Genomic DNA, 14,762 nt, shown 5'->3' with positions numbered 1-14,762 from the left:
AGAAAAGAAGCCCTTGGGACTTTGCAAGGGAAGACCTCTTGTCCTTGGGCTGGTTTCCTCTAGAGTCAGGATTTAAGGAAAACACACCACCACCAATCACTGTTAAGTCATTGGAGGTCACAGGCTGCAAGTATGGAAACTGAGGTTGGCAGAAAGATGTCCCCAGCCATGGTGTCTCTGTCCCAAGATAGCATTCAAGTACCAAAGAACTTCGCAAGGTCCTTTGTTGCTGGAGATAAAGTTTTAGTCTCATCACAGAAAACATTTTCTAAGATCTCATGCAATATTTACAAGAGGTTATAAAGAGATGGGAGGGAGCTACAGAGGATGAACTAAAGCAGGAGCCACCTTACCTCGGGGGCCCAGTAATGCCCTGAAATAGGTACTGAGTGACGCATCGAAATGTTCCATTTTAAACCTATTAAAGAGAAAGGAGACATTGATTACTGTCTACTCAAAATACTTCTTATACGCAGCTTCCTAAGAGAACAACAAGAAGCCATTTTCAGAGGTGCAAAAGGAAAGGCTGAATTCCTCATGCAAAACCAAAACTATTCCCCACTCCTCCACACAAATCATGTGCGAGGGCTGAAAATCAGAACAACAACGCGCCCTGTGAATTCATGTTAAAAAACTCTCAGTTCCACAGAAACCCTCCCTGTGGTGCTGAACCTCAGTGTGCAAGAAGGAACTGGATTGAGAGGTGGCAGACCTCCATCCCCACAGCAAACCACATTCAGACCAGCAGGAGAGGAGGTGTGTCCTTGCTTGTCACCAGAAACAGTACTGTATATAATATATACTGTATACGTTATATATACTTAGGCTATACACAGTATATATTATATGCAATATCATTTAAACTATTCTTATTGTGGGGGGGTATGAATGTGGAAATCTGAAGACAAGTTTGGGAATTGGTTCTTTCCCTCTACCACATGGGTCCACAGGGCTCAAACTCAGGTTGTCACACTTGGCAGCAAGTGTCTTCACCTGCAGAGCCACCTTGCTAGCCCAAGCCTTCACCTGATGTTGTTATTATGACATTTTTACACACACACACCACAGACACACACACAGACAGATACAGACAGACAGACAGACGGACGGACAGGCAAGACACGCGCGCGCGCACACGCGCGCACACACACACACACACACACACACACACACACACACACACCCCTCCGATGTGTCTCGTCTTGCTGGCCCTCTTGCCATCTCTACCCCACTGACCCCTCTCTGACTCTGCTCCCTGCTTTAAATTACTTGTTACCTTCCTTTTTATTTTAAATAGTTCATGTCCACAGTAAAAAAAATTAAAATATAAAACATCATGTGCTCCAACCACAGCCATGTCAGCACCAAACAGAAGGAAGCCAGTGGCAGTGCTCGAATAAACTGCTCCAGAAATCTCTCCTCTTTGGAGCGTGCACAGACACACACACACACACACACATGCACACATGCACACACGCACGCATGCACACACACAAAGGGTCGGACTGTAATCCATTAGCAAATGACCAAGTGAATTTAGCATTCAAAATAGCAAACTGATCGCAGTAGTGAGTCAAGGTGTTGATCCTTAGGACTCTGGATTAATGCTGGGCTGGATGTGGAAGTGCACACCTTTGAGGCAAGACAAACTCTGATTTGAGGCTAGCCTGGGCTAGCCATAGTTCCAGGTCTGCTGGGGCTACAAAATGAGACCATGTCTCAAAACAATCAATCAATCAAACAAACAAAAAATTCAGTTAAATTTAATATAACTTTAATTTATGGTTATCAAATTCACAACCATATGTTTAGCTATGCTGTAAATATAGTTGCATTGTTTTACACAGAATCAATCAGTGAGCCTCCAGTTCTGAAAACCTTCAAAACCATTTCTTAGTATTGCCAAACCTCTAGGGAAAGGGTGGGGCATGGGTATGGATAATATTTTAAGAAAGAAACTTGGAAGAACAAGAGATTATCTTAAAACAGCAGCAGCTAAATGAAAACACTCACTAAATATCAAGTATCTATTGCCTCCCATGTCCAGCTGAGTGCAAACAGGGATAGACTTTCAGCAGCATCACCTAGAACAAGTGATGTGCACAGAAGGCACAAGGACCCAGGTCTAAAGCACAGATGTTGGAATGGACCTCTGTGGTAGCTGTACACACACATTTGATGCTACACGGTAGGAATAAAATTCAAGTTAGCATTCAGGCACAGTTCCCGGAGAGACATGAGGAAACAATACAAGAATCGTTCACTCTGCTTGTTAACTAAGGGCTTTTCAGAAGGGGCTGGGGAGGTATTTTCTAAGTAGAGGCCACGGGAAAGCTGGAAACAATGTAGAAAGGCTTTAAATGATACAAGGCTAACTGGTTGGGTGGGGGTGGACAGCGTAGGAGAGCCATTAGTGGATTGGGGAAAAAGTAAGTTCCTGGAACTGCTCTGAATGACCCATTATTCCAAGGACAGCAGCCTAGGACAGAGTCCAGTTTGAGAATGTAGGCTAGCATGGCCAGAGAGAAGCAGAAAAACGTAAGGTCAAATTTCAGTCTGAGAGTACGGGACAGACTTGTGGGTTTAGTATCTGGAGACCCTGCAGACAGTGTCTGTCCTGGATAATCTGTCTAAACTGCTCTGCCATGGAGGCCTGCAGGAGCTGGCTCACATGAGGTGCCCTCTTCAAAAGCATACCCAGGAGGAGACTTGGCCAGAGTGCCACACCTGTTCTGACAGTGCCTTTCTTCTCAGCCGCACAACTCTTCTGAGTATGCAGAACTTTTCTCAATCAAACTTAGGAACATGGTGAAAAAGTCAACAATCTTTGGAAGAACAGACATGGAAATGGTCGAGGGGGATCTATGTCACGGGATAGCTCCATGTTCCTGTGATGAAGTGGGAGCTGACCCAAGATTTACCGGCCTGATTCTGACATGTCAGATGTCTTCCCCCACACCCACACCCACACCCACAGGTGGGTGTGTCCACACGCTCCTCACAGCCTCGGCTGCTTGTTCTTATCAGGTACGAAGACAGGTTGTCACCAAAGGCTCCCTTATATCATTCATACCCACAATGCCATGTTTCTGTCTACCACTCACCAATCCACACCATTCACTTTTTCATTTACACCTGTACACTTGCTGTCCACACCAGGTACTGTGCACTGAGGACTTAAAACCCTAAGAGATACAACAGTTCAGAAAACAGAACTCAAGGCCAGGGAGAAAAACACCATGAACAGAGAAACAGGATCTAAACCGTTCCAATGACCTGCAGGTGACTGCAGTCTGAGAATATTAGACTGATAATAGCAGAGGAGAGAGGCACAACCCACACAATCCAACTACATACTACCAATGGGACAAACACTTCTAAGTGTCAGCTACTTATCAGACTGTCCATTCACACAGCCTTTATTAATGACCTTAAAAAATACTGATGCTGGCGATTTGCAGATGTCAAAATAAGCCTTTTAAAGTGTGCTTTATGTGAAAAGGTTAACATCTGTGTGTGTGTGTGTGTGTGTGTGTGTGTGTGAGAGAGAGAGAGAGAGAGAGAGAGAGAGAGAGAGAGAGAGAGAGGGGGTGGGGGGAGAGAAGAGACAGAGAACTTAGTATGTACAGGATTTCATATAATCTCTGGCTTCAGGCATTCAGTGGGGGTCGTGAAGTATATCCAAGTGGACAGAGAAACAACTGTATTAACAACAGATGCATACATGTAACATGGTATACCTTCACAACAAGAAGAAAGCAGGGGGAGGGGGGAAATGAGTCTCAGATGGGACTTATTTTCAGAAATCCAGTTAGAGCGGGCTGCCCTGAGGACAGCAGGTGTGAGTGAGCTGTGTACAAGAGAAGGGAGGGCCCTGCACTTCAGAGAGCCACACAATGGCTCCAAGGCTTGGGTGCACCTGGCCGGGCTCTGCACAGGACAGTCAAATGGCACGCCTTGCAGAGAGCCAGTGGTGAATGGCTTGGGAAAGAAGAGGGGTGCCAATCCTCGGCTGCTCACACCACCTCTATCCCTGATGCCGGCTGTAGACCACCTGCAGCTCTGTGCCCTTTCCAGTCTCCTCTCCCTCACCGCCTCACCCGCTCAGTCACAGGGTCTTCCTCAGCGACAGTACACAGGGTCTTCCCTGCCACGCTGGACTGACCCACTGTTGAGTGAGTGGCCTTTGACATACAGGTACAGAGCCTTGAAGAACCCTTGACACTTTGCTTAGGCATCTGGAACTATGAGAACGGCATGACCCAATTTGCAACAATGTTCAATCATGCTGTCAGGTCTGCAGCCTGCCTGCCTGCCTGCCTGCCTGCTGCAGTTTCCAGCCTCCAAGCCGTGAAGCCCAGAGACATGATTCTCAAGCGCACTGGGCCAAGTGGAAACACAGCCACTCTGTACCATGGTGCTAGTAGGGACCAAGCCAGGCACTGGGCCTCTCTAGAGGAGGCTTTGATCCTCTGGAGCATGCAACAGGCCTTTCTTTGATCTGCCTGGCTCCCCACAAATTGAAGAGAAATACATGACAAGAATAGATTACTCTCCCCAGAAACAAGACCCTGCTGATACCAAACCAAAGCCTCTTTAGCTTGGAGTCTCTGACCTCCACTCAACCTAGCTGGCCTCACGGACACTACTGCAGGCCACATCCAGGCGTACCAAAATCCATTTTTTTAAATTCCAACCTAAGAGTATCCTAAAGCTATTCTGGAGTTTGAGAGCACACAATAAAACACATGGACAAAGATTACATGAGTGAATCTCATTGTTGATAAGTACGAACAGATTTCAGACAATCTCCTCTTCTGCCTGTAACAGACATAAAAGCCTAGGCTGGCCTTAAACTGGGGATCTCCCCACCTCAGCCTCTCAAGTGGCGGGATAGCCAGTGAGTAGCATCAGGCAAGGGAAGAATTCCACTTTAATACTGCAAGGCGTGCCAGCAGACAGTCTCAGCTGAGTCTCTTCCCATTATAAAATTACTGCTTTTGGTAAACGTGCAACTGTATTATTGTGTTACATCTTAAACATCACAGTATGGAAAACTGACTGTGACTGGCATTGTGTTTATAAGCTCCTCTGTATGTACCCGGGTTCAATTCCCAAGCCCCACACAGTAGCTCGAATTATCTGTAGCTCTAGTTCCAGAGGAGCTGGCGCCCTCCCTCAGACACACACTCAGGCAAAACACCAACGTAAGTGAGCGAGTGAAATATTACATTTATAGTAATGTTATAATATAAATATAATACATAATTATAATACTTATATTTATGAAAGGACAGCTGAAGAGAGCATGTGAGGAGGGAAGAGTTCAGCATGGATTACTTGACTTCACCATCTAAGTCACTTCCAGTAACTACTTAGAATTTAGAATCCTTCTGCCTGAATTCAAAGAAAGATCAGAACCACAGCAGCATGAAATACTGTAAACTCTGAACGCAAAAGGGCAAGCAAACCTCATGGCCAAAGAGAGCCGGTCAGGCTCATGTGGAGAACCCACCCCCAATCTCTCTCATTAGCTCCTTTCGAATGCAGTCTAAGTCCACGTGAATTATATAGCAGTTACTAGAAGCATCGTCAAAGAATGAAAAATTACACTATGACAGGTTTCCCAGCAAGCCAGCTTCCTCTGCTGCTTCCCACTGGGCTGCCAAGAAGAGTGAGTGAGAGAAGTGTGGCAAGGACTGCTGAGGGCCCTTAGGCACTGGAGCCAAATCTGAAGAGAGAGATCTCCCGGGCAGTGTACCTGCTGAAGGAAGAAAGAGAGCTGCCAAGCAGGGAAAGGGGCTCGGACCATGGGCAATCTGTCTGGACAGGCCAGACTATAAAACTACACCACAGCAAAGAGAGTTAATGCCCTAAACCCACAACTAGGCCACCTGGTGACCCATCTGTGCCAGGGACATTCTGAAAATCCTGTTTCTGGTTGCAGAGGTGACAAGAGCAGGCTGGCAGTCTCATTTTCTGTGAAATCAGTCCAGTCAAATTCCTTTTGGCTTAAAAATATATCATGAAAGTTTAGCTGTCTACCATGTTACCCCATCACACCGGGTTTTACTGTTTTGAACTGTCAAAGTTCACCCAAAACAGCCAGCTAGCTGGGCTAACAAACCTATGCCCTGCGAGGCCAGGCTGGCACCTCAGGCTCACGCAGGCTCACTCATGACGTTTGAGCAGGTGTGGGACATTCTTTATGTTGGCTGCCAACACACACACCCCCCCTCACACCATAGTCACGAAGTGTTCCCCCTGAATTTTAGAGTGTTCTATGCTGAGATCTCTGGCTCCCAAAGAGAGAGAATAAGCAACAATTCTTCTTAGAAATGTTAATACAGCCCGAGGGCATTGTGTGAGGGCTCTGTCAATTCCCAGCCAGCCCACCGTACATAGTAAGACCCCTATCTCAAAAACAAAAACAGAGGTTAAATACACAAGGGGAAAAGCCTTTAACAAGCTTCAGGATATGAATGTGACCCAACAGTGAAATCCCTCAAAACGTCTGGCATTTAAATAAATAATAAAGTTGGGTTAATAGAAAAAGAATCCACATTAGCTCAGTGCTTCTGTTCCCGCATACAGAGCTATTCTTTTCTACTGCAGAATTCCCATTTGCTCTAACCTCTCTCAAAGAACATAACTCTCATCACCACCCTGATGACACCCCGCCTCCCCCGACAAACTTGAAAAACAGCACAGCCCGTCCAGGCTCTCAGACAGTAACTAAGAGCAAGGTCTGGATGTGTTGTTCTTCCGAGTAAGGTGACAGATCAGGTTGTTGAGAAGGTAAAGCCTTCCTACCGTGTGGAGATAATGGAGCAATTCTGGGACACACATGTTTAAAACGTTGCCACCATCAGATTCCGTTGCACTAAAGTAAGATTAGATGTTTCAAATGGGAAGCATCCATCTCCAACTCCTGGGGCTGCTGGTTGGTGTGAGGAGGGGGAGGCGCTCTTTTAGGGCCTGAGAGTTTTGCATTGGTTGGCATGCCCTCGGCTGGCAAGCAGGGAGCCCTGAACTCAGGGTCCCCAGGACTCAGGCTCATGAGCACAGAAGGGGGCTGGTAGGACTGTGGAGGACACTTTCTAAATCCATAGCTGCTCCACTGGCCTGGCTGTGATCTGTGGTAGCAGTGGTTCATTCGTTTGTCTGAGACGAGGTCTCACTATGTAAGCCAAACTGGCCTCAAACCTCATAATCCTCCTGCCTCAGCCTCCAGGGAGCTAGGATTGTTTACCCACATGCCCAGCTGTTGTTCTTAAAGGAACTGTCTGTAATCCTCCTCCCTACTCTGCTCTCTTCATTCTCAGACTTTCCTCCTTCCTCGAGCCCCACATGAGGCCTGGCCCTTCCCCTGTAGTTTCCTGTAGTTCTGCTCTCTGGGCTCGCCCAGCATACGGCAACCTCCATGTGGCAGAACCCGGTTACTTCAGTTAGGTATTATGAAACAACACTGTGCACCTTAAAGCTTTACTTATTTCAATCCCTTCTGAGTAAGAGAGTACATGATTATGACACTACAGATGGTCAGACTTAGCATTCCACAGGAAAGTGGGAGGAAGACCCATTATCCCACAGCAGCTTCCTAAAACCCTAGTTACTGAGACGTTTTTCCAGGGAGCCTTTTCTCAATGCTCTGCTCCCCTCTAAACAACATGCTCAGCAAAGACATTGTGTGAGGTATAAACAACTTTAAAAACACACACGTATGTAGGTGTACACCTTTCAACACTGAAAGGAACTTCCTTTCTCTCAGGACAAAGACGTGTGCTTTTCTGGTCCTTAAAACAATATATAAGTAATCTAAGGAACTCAAGTCATAAGAAAAATCAGTCTGAACGGGCAACTAAAGTGATCCTAGAACTCAATTCTAGGGAATTCTTAACAGGAATTTTAGCTTTCCCGGTCTCTAACATGGATTCCACATAATAACATTTATCAGAGATGGGTACATTGTTATAGAAATTTACCAACTTCATTTCTACTTTAAACCAGAGAACTGGTGATAACGTTTGCTTCATCAAAATGCATTCTGTTGCTTGGAATGAGACAATATCTGATGCACAGAATCCTCCTTACTGATACATGAACGTCAGTCTGCAGCAGGCGGACTCAGAACTCATTCCCACAATGACCTATGAACAACCACAAAGCCACAGTGTAGCAATGTAAACCCTGTAGTAGTGTGGGAATCCGGCCACACCATGACTGGTTTTACTTCTGTGCTACACAGATGCTTTTCATGCTACCAGGCTTTTGAAGTGGAGCTGACACACGCTAACATACTTCTCGAGTTGTGTACAAAGCAGCGCACTGCTTTATTAGTGAAAGGGCAGAGGCAGACAGGACTCCGCTCTTCTTAAAACACGGAGTAGTAAGCGATATGCAAAGACACTTGCTGGCCAATCAGAATTGAACAGTAGTCGTGAGGCGCACAAACTCTGAAGCCAGCCAGCCAGGCTTCAAAGTGCCTGTCTTGCCAACAGATGACCTTGGGAAAGTGACTGACTCCTTCAGTCTTAGATCTCTAGTCTTTGAAATGGGGTTTATTATACCTTCACGTGACCCAGTGAGTCAACATAGGTAAAATGTTATTACCATCATTACAAACTCAACGCTGATCAAACATACACCTCATGTTTATGAACTCAGGCCATAAACTGAAATTCTCTATGAGGTAGTGGGCAGTGAAACTCGGTATCAGGGCTCTGATATGCTCTACTGCAGATGGACTCACAGCCAATAATAGTGTTTTCATCATAGGACCTGCAAGAAAACTCTAGCGAATTTCTCTGGAACGCTAAGAGGATGCTGGTCATTAATTTCTCTGGGAAAATGCAGATCAGGGCCATTCCATTCTCAGTGAAGAGCAGACGGAGGCCTGTGTCTGACCTGCCTCTTATCCCTCACAACCAGCGAATGGCTGATGCAGAGGATTTTGCTTTTGTATGTTTGTGTACCTGGCATGAGTTTAATGCAGAAACGTCTCTCATACCAGAGGTGTCAAAACTAGAATTATAGACAGCTGTAAACTATCTGTATGGGTGCTGAGAACCAAACCTTGGTCCTCTAACAGAACAGCAAGTGCTTTTAGCCAGAGCCACCCCTCTGGACAAGAAGATTCAAGTTCTTTGACACTGTGGAGGTGTGAGAACAATCCTTAGAAGAAACTGCTTTCAATTTTAATCTTTTCCTGGCCTGGTGACAGTCAAGTGTGACATCCACTCCCTCTGCTACTGGATGACAGCATGAGCCACAACTTCCAGCCAGCCATGTGATCACATGGGATAGCGCTAGCGGACTTGGTTGCTAAGCAGCAATGGATGGATCTGGACATCATTATCCCAAGTAAGATCCATTCTACCTACAGAGGTGCTGAGCTGCCAGTGGTCATACACTTAAAAACTGAACTTGGGTCTTCCGGTCTACATCCTACTGCTCTTAAAATACTTCAGGCAGCCTCCACGGGTCCTCTGATTCAGGTAGTACTATAGCCTGTGACTCTAACAGAGCCCTGACATCAAGCAAGCCCATGACCTCGTAGGGAATTTCAATCCAAATTCTTGATTGTACTAAGATAATGAAGACAGTAGGTACCAGAACTGATTGAATATACATTTCTCATGAGAATATACAGGATCAGTGTAATTTTAAATGATAACATTACAATACAACCATATCAACACTGCCCCACGAACAGTTATGTTCCCCTAAAATGGATGGTAGGTACTCGAGGGCCTCAGAAACCCCTGCAATGCATTGCCAGATAGGAGAATGAGGCCATGCTCCTCCCTTGGCAGCATCTGCATATTCCACCATCATTTCTACCTCCCCCAACCCTTTCCCCAAGACAGGGTTTCTCTGTGCAGCCCTGGCTGTTCTGGAATTTGCTCTGCAGACCAGGCTGGCCCTGCCTCCTGAGTGCTGGGATTTAAGTCATGTGTTTCTATGCCCAGCTGTTTCCACTCTATTTCAATCTGAGATAAAATGGTGGAGATTCTTTTTGTAAAATGTAATTATTAGTTAAAAGACAACTATCTGTTCATTTGTCTACAATTCTAATTAGGTCTCAGCTCTTCAAGAGTGAAACCTCTGGAGTTCACATCTGTACCTTTACAGAGAACCTGGATGTGCATGTGGCTGCCCATGTAAGCCTGGACAAGTGTGGGCACGTATGTCCTCCTGGATTCCCAGTTTCCTAGCAATAGCTTTTCAAATCTGACCGTGCTTACAGTCACCCAGAAGCTTTAAACACAATGTCTGGAGGCCATCCCCAGAAGTTCAGGTTTGTTTCTGGAGAAAGCTCTCTGAGCAGCTCCGCGGGTGATTCTAAGGAACGGTCTGCTCAGTAACTGGTTCATGAATGAATAGGCCTCTAAATTCTAACAAATGTCCACGTCGCAGCGTTCAGTTACAGCTGCTGATGCTTACACACCGTCCCAGCCATAGATCATATTACACTGGAAAAGCCTCGACAGCAGGCTCAAGGACAAGCTGGTTTTTCTCCCAACAGACTCTGGCACAATTCCTTGTTTGCTGTAATTTTACCAGCTAAGAGGAAGGAGGACCACGTCTAGTCCAACCATCTCTCCAAATGAAACAAAACTCCACCACCACAGAAATTAATTCTTAGGTGCTCTAATACTGCCCTGCCTCACATTTATGGCATTTACCCAGCATGCATTACACAGCACAGCTATCTCTCCTGCAGACTCCCCAAGTGGATGTGAAGTTCTATGAGAAGCCCCTGGCTATTAGTTCTTTAAGCCACAAAGCAGGGTCTGAACTACTTTTAAAACAGAAAACTTTCCATCTTAAATTCAAAAGTTTTCAATGCTATTATATGTCACAAGAGCTATTCTTTCCACTTTTATCGGGAAAAAGAACCCCCACAATTTTCCCTGCTTCTTTCACAGAAAGCCAGAGGCAGTCAATTAGGTTCACAGGGAACTTTGAACAAAAGCAGATTCACTGTGGTTGTAAAACCAAAGGGGCTGCAAAGCAGGGCTGCATTAACAGCTCTGGCCTCTCCTTAGAAAGGCCCGTGTAATAGTCGCCATGAAGAGTTATCCTCAAGGCAGGTAGAACAGGTGCTGGCACTGGGGTATTTGTCAGTGGTGGGGAGGCTGGGATACTTGTGTGGCTTTGTCGTTGTTCAGTTCGTTGTTTTGTTGTTTGAGACAGGGTCTCACTACGCAGCCCTGGCTGGCCTGGAGCTCACTATATAGCCCAGGCTGGCTCAGACTTCCAGAGATCCACCTACCTCTGCTTAAATGCTTAAACTCTTTTTGGTATTTATGTAAACATCTAGAAACCAACACTATAGAAATAAAAGCAGGTGTGTTTTACGATTTCTCTAAAGATCCTCATCTAGGAAATATTTAGAATTGCTGAAATACTGAGAGGAGCTATTAAGATTCTATCTGGAAATAATGAGCTACAGAAACTACAGGCTGCTGGCCACTGACACTCAAGTTCCCTGCTGCCGGGTAACGGAGTATGTGTATGGAAAACAGTTCAGGAAGTGCTCGGCAGGAGAAGGAATTTCATGTTGTCCGGTAAGTTTAGATATTCACCTGAAAGAATGAAAATGTATGATATATTATTTCTAAAAGCCCAAAGTTAAAGCAATGCAAGAGTCTGACAACAAATCAGCAAAGTGTACCGTGACAAAATGGGACAGAAAGGTACGATGTGTGTGACTTAGCACAGCACACAAAAGGCTGTTCCATTACACCAATGCCCAGAACAAATGACTAGAGAGACACAAAGCACAAACATGGCTGCTGGTGGCAGGGGTGGTGCGGGGGATGAGAGGAGGGGTAGAATGGAAAGCACCTACTGTGTGTGGAGTTTCTTTTCAGGATGTTAAACACTCCAAAATTACATGCACTTAAATAACTTTAAAAAAAATTAAAGGAAATGTTTAATCTATATTTGGTATTTATGTAAATGTCTAGAAATCAATACTAACAAATATTACAACTCTCCTAAAGACCATCATCTAGGTAATATTTAAACTGTAGAAATATTGAGAAGAGCTATTAAAATTTTATCTGGAAATTATGCCTACAGAAACTATGGAAGAGGCCCCATAATTACATACTATTCTATCATCAAAATAAATTTATTGAAAATTTGGAGAAATGAAAAAGTATGTTCACAGAAACACGAACACAGCAGCTTTTATCATGGTAAGCCTTGAACTCAAAATCACTGTCATGCTCTTTAATGGGTGGGTAGTTAAACAGTAGTATGTCCGTTACTCAGCAATTATTAAAAACCATGCACGCATGCACACACACACACACGCTCACACACACACACACACACACACACACACACGCTCACACACACACACACACGCTCACACACACACACGCTCACACACACACACACGCTCACACACACACACACACACACACGCTCACACACACACACACGCTCACACACACACACACACGCTCACACACACACACACACACGCTCACACACACACGCTCACACACACACGCTCACACACACACACACACGCTCACACACACACACACGCTCACACACACACACACACACGCTCACACACACACACACACGTTCACACACACGTTCACACACACACACACGCTCACACACACACACACACACACGCTCACACACACACACACACACACGCTCACACACACACACACACGCTCACACACACACACACACACACGCTCACACACACACACACACGCTCACACACACACACACACACGCTCACACACACACACACACGCTCACACACACACACACACGCTCACACACACACACACACACGCTCACACACACACACACACGCTCACACACACACGCTCACACACACACACACACACACGCTCACACACACCCTGGCATTAGATACTTGCCATGAGTTGTTAGTCAGGGAGGCCCCCAAATGATGTTACCAAACTATTAGTGTTGCTCCTGGCTGCCCAAGAGCTGGGCTGTAAGACTACGATGGAGACACAGCGCACTCTGGCTGGACGTTAGAGAAGTCAAGATGGAGCGGATTCTAATGTTTCTCCCGTTGGCTGGCTTTCATAACACCATAGAGTGCTTTGGGCCACTGAAGGAGAAAGGTTATCAACGGTTTTATACAGCAGGGAATCTTGCCTGACAAGGAATGCCTGCTGGAACAACAGCAGAGGAGGCGCTGAGGAGGCGCTGAGGCCACACTCACTTTCCCATGGATGCAAGGCCTGCTCTTGCCTAAGGGTCAGGGCAGGGGGTGGGGAGTGGTCACCTAGGTCTGGGGAGTGACAGGGGAGGAATCTGGTACTGCTGTTCTGCCTGATGGCCATGGTGTCACACTGCCTCCTCAATTGGGTATGCTCACACACACAGATAAATGCTGCTTCCAACCCTGACCAGGGAAGCCTCTCTCTAGTCAATGCAGCAACTGGTTCACTCCCTAATGCTCAGGAGAGAAAGGAAGACACAGGCCAAAGGACAGTAGTGAGACGACCTTCAGACATTGCAAGCAGCAGTACCTGGGCTTTCTGGGTCACAGAGAAGGGAGGGTGGAGAAATGAAGACAGGAAGGAAAGAAAAGAAAATAGACGAGGACAGGAAGGGGGGAGCAGGACATGCTGGGGGACATCCCGGGGTAGGGGGAGGAGAGAGAGTCAAGAAAGTATGTACTCATGTTTGAAAGTCAAAGGATAAACGACTTAAAGAAAAAAAACCGCTATTGATATCCCAACTACCTACCTGACTGTCCAGAGATTTAAATTGAGTCAAAGTCAATCATTTATATACTATTTCTGCAATAAGCAAATTACAGAGCTGAAGAAGAGCTTAGTGGTTGCCAGGGGTTAGAGGTGATGGGGAAAGATGTAGCAATCAGAGCAAACTTGCCCTGATGGCGCCATCCCAGGCCAGACTGTACCAGGTCAACGTCTGCAGGGCACTTGCCCTGGGAAACCAGGTGAAGGGTATTTAAGATCCGTGTGCTATGTCTTTTATTTATTTTAAATTACAATAGAATTCCATAGTTCCCCTATTTCCCTTTATCCTCGCCCTCGTGCCCCTGCCCTAGCTCCTCCCTCTGTGTTACCTGCCCTCTCTTACAGCTACATCTACAACTCTCTCAACAAGAAAAGCTAACCAGCAAGTGAGGCTAAAAATTCATTAAATAAAAACAAACGCACAATCAGATCCTCAATCTAATCTACATGGTGGTGGTTTTGGGGGTGCGACTAAAAATAAGTCAGGGTGTGTGTTCAAAAAGGGGGAGGGGTCCTTTGACCTTTTCCCCAGAGCTTAAACCATCACCAAGCACTGGTGTTTCCACAGCCCTGGGCTCACGGTAGTCTGTCAGAGCATGTTATTATTTAACCCTCAACTCTGCAGACCATGTGGGGTGGATAGGAAGCGGGTCTCCACCACCCTGCTTCACACATGGAGCCCGGCACTGCACACAGGCTACTTTTCAAAGAGTAAGAGGGTCATGGAACAAAAGCCCCCCTGGATTAAAATGTCATCTTTGAGATTCAAAGACACTGTGCTCTGAACTACTTCAGTCATGATGACAAATGCAAAAATCTCATCTTACAGGACTGTAATGAGTAGGCAAAGACACTGGGGATACAACCATAACAGCTCCAGGGCTTTGTAAAACAGTGAGTGCAAGCTATGTGTGTGTCCTTGTCCCTAGTAAGTGGGACGCCTTCCCTCATCTCCGCCCCTCCTCCCTCTACTGCAGA

The 14,762-nt window shown here is 46.0% G+C and overlaps 1 protein-coding gene and 1 long non-coding RNA gene across 4 annotated transcripts in view; one reads left to right on the top strand and one right to left on the bottom strand.

Annotated features, from left to right (window-relative positions):
- Positions 1-14,762, bottom strand: part of Elovl5 (ELOVL fatty acid elongase 5) — a 66,935-nt gene that overhangs the window by 27,339 nt on the left and 24,834 nt on the right. For all 3 annotated transcript variants that reach the window (XM_087560328.1, NM_134382.2, XM_087560327.1), the window contains 1 exon segment: positions 354-418. In XM_087560328.1, coding sequence (XP_087416454.1) covers positions 354-411 — 58 coding nt within the window. In that variant the 5' untranslated portion in view covers positions 412-418.
- Positions 1-14,762, top strand: part of LOC148004259 (uncharacterized) — a 44,470-nt gene that overhangs the window by 28,109 nt on the left and 1,599 nt on the right. Inside the window, exons 4-5 of the long non-coding RNA XR_015627913.1 lie at positions 11,378-11,573; positions 12,091-12,209. This is a non-coding gene — a long non-coding RNA (uncharacterized LOC148004259). The remainder of the gene's footprint in view (positions 1-11,377; positions 11,574-12,090; positions 12,210-14,762) is intronic.

The sequence above is a fragment of the Rattus norvegicus genome, chromosome 8 (genome assembly GCF_021556685.1).
Source record: "Rattus norvegicus strain SHRSP/BbbUtx chromosome 8, alternate assembly SHRSP_T2T, whole genome shotgun sequence".
NCBI classification, from domain to species: Eukaryota; Metazoa; Chordata; class Mammalia; order Rodentia; family Muridae; genus Rattus; species Rattus norvegicus.
This window is presented reverse-complemented; position numbering and strand designations above follow the sequence as displayed.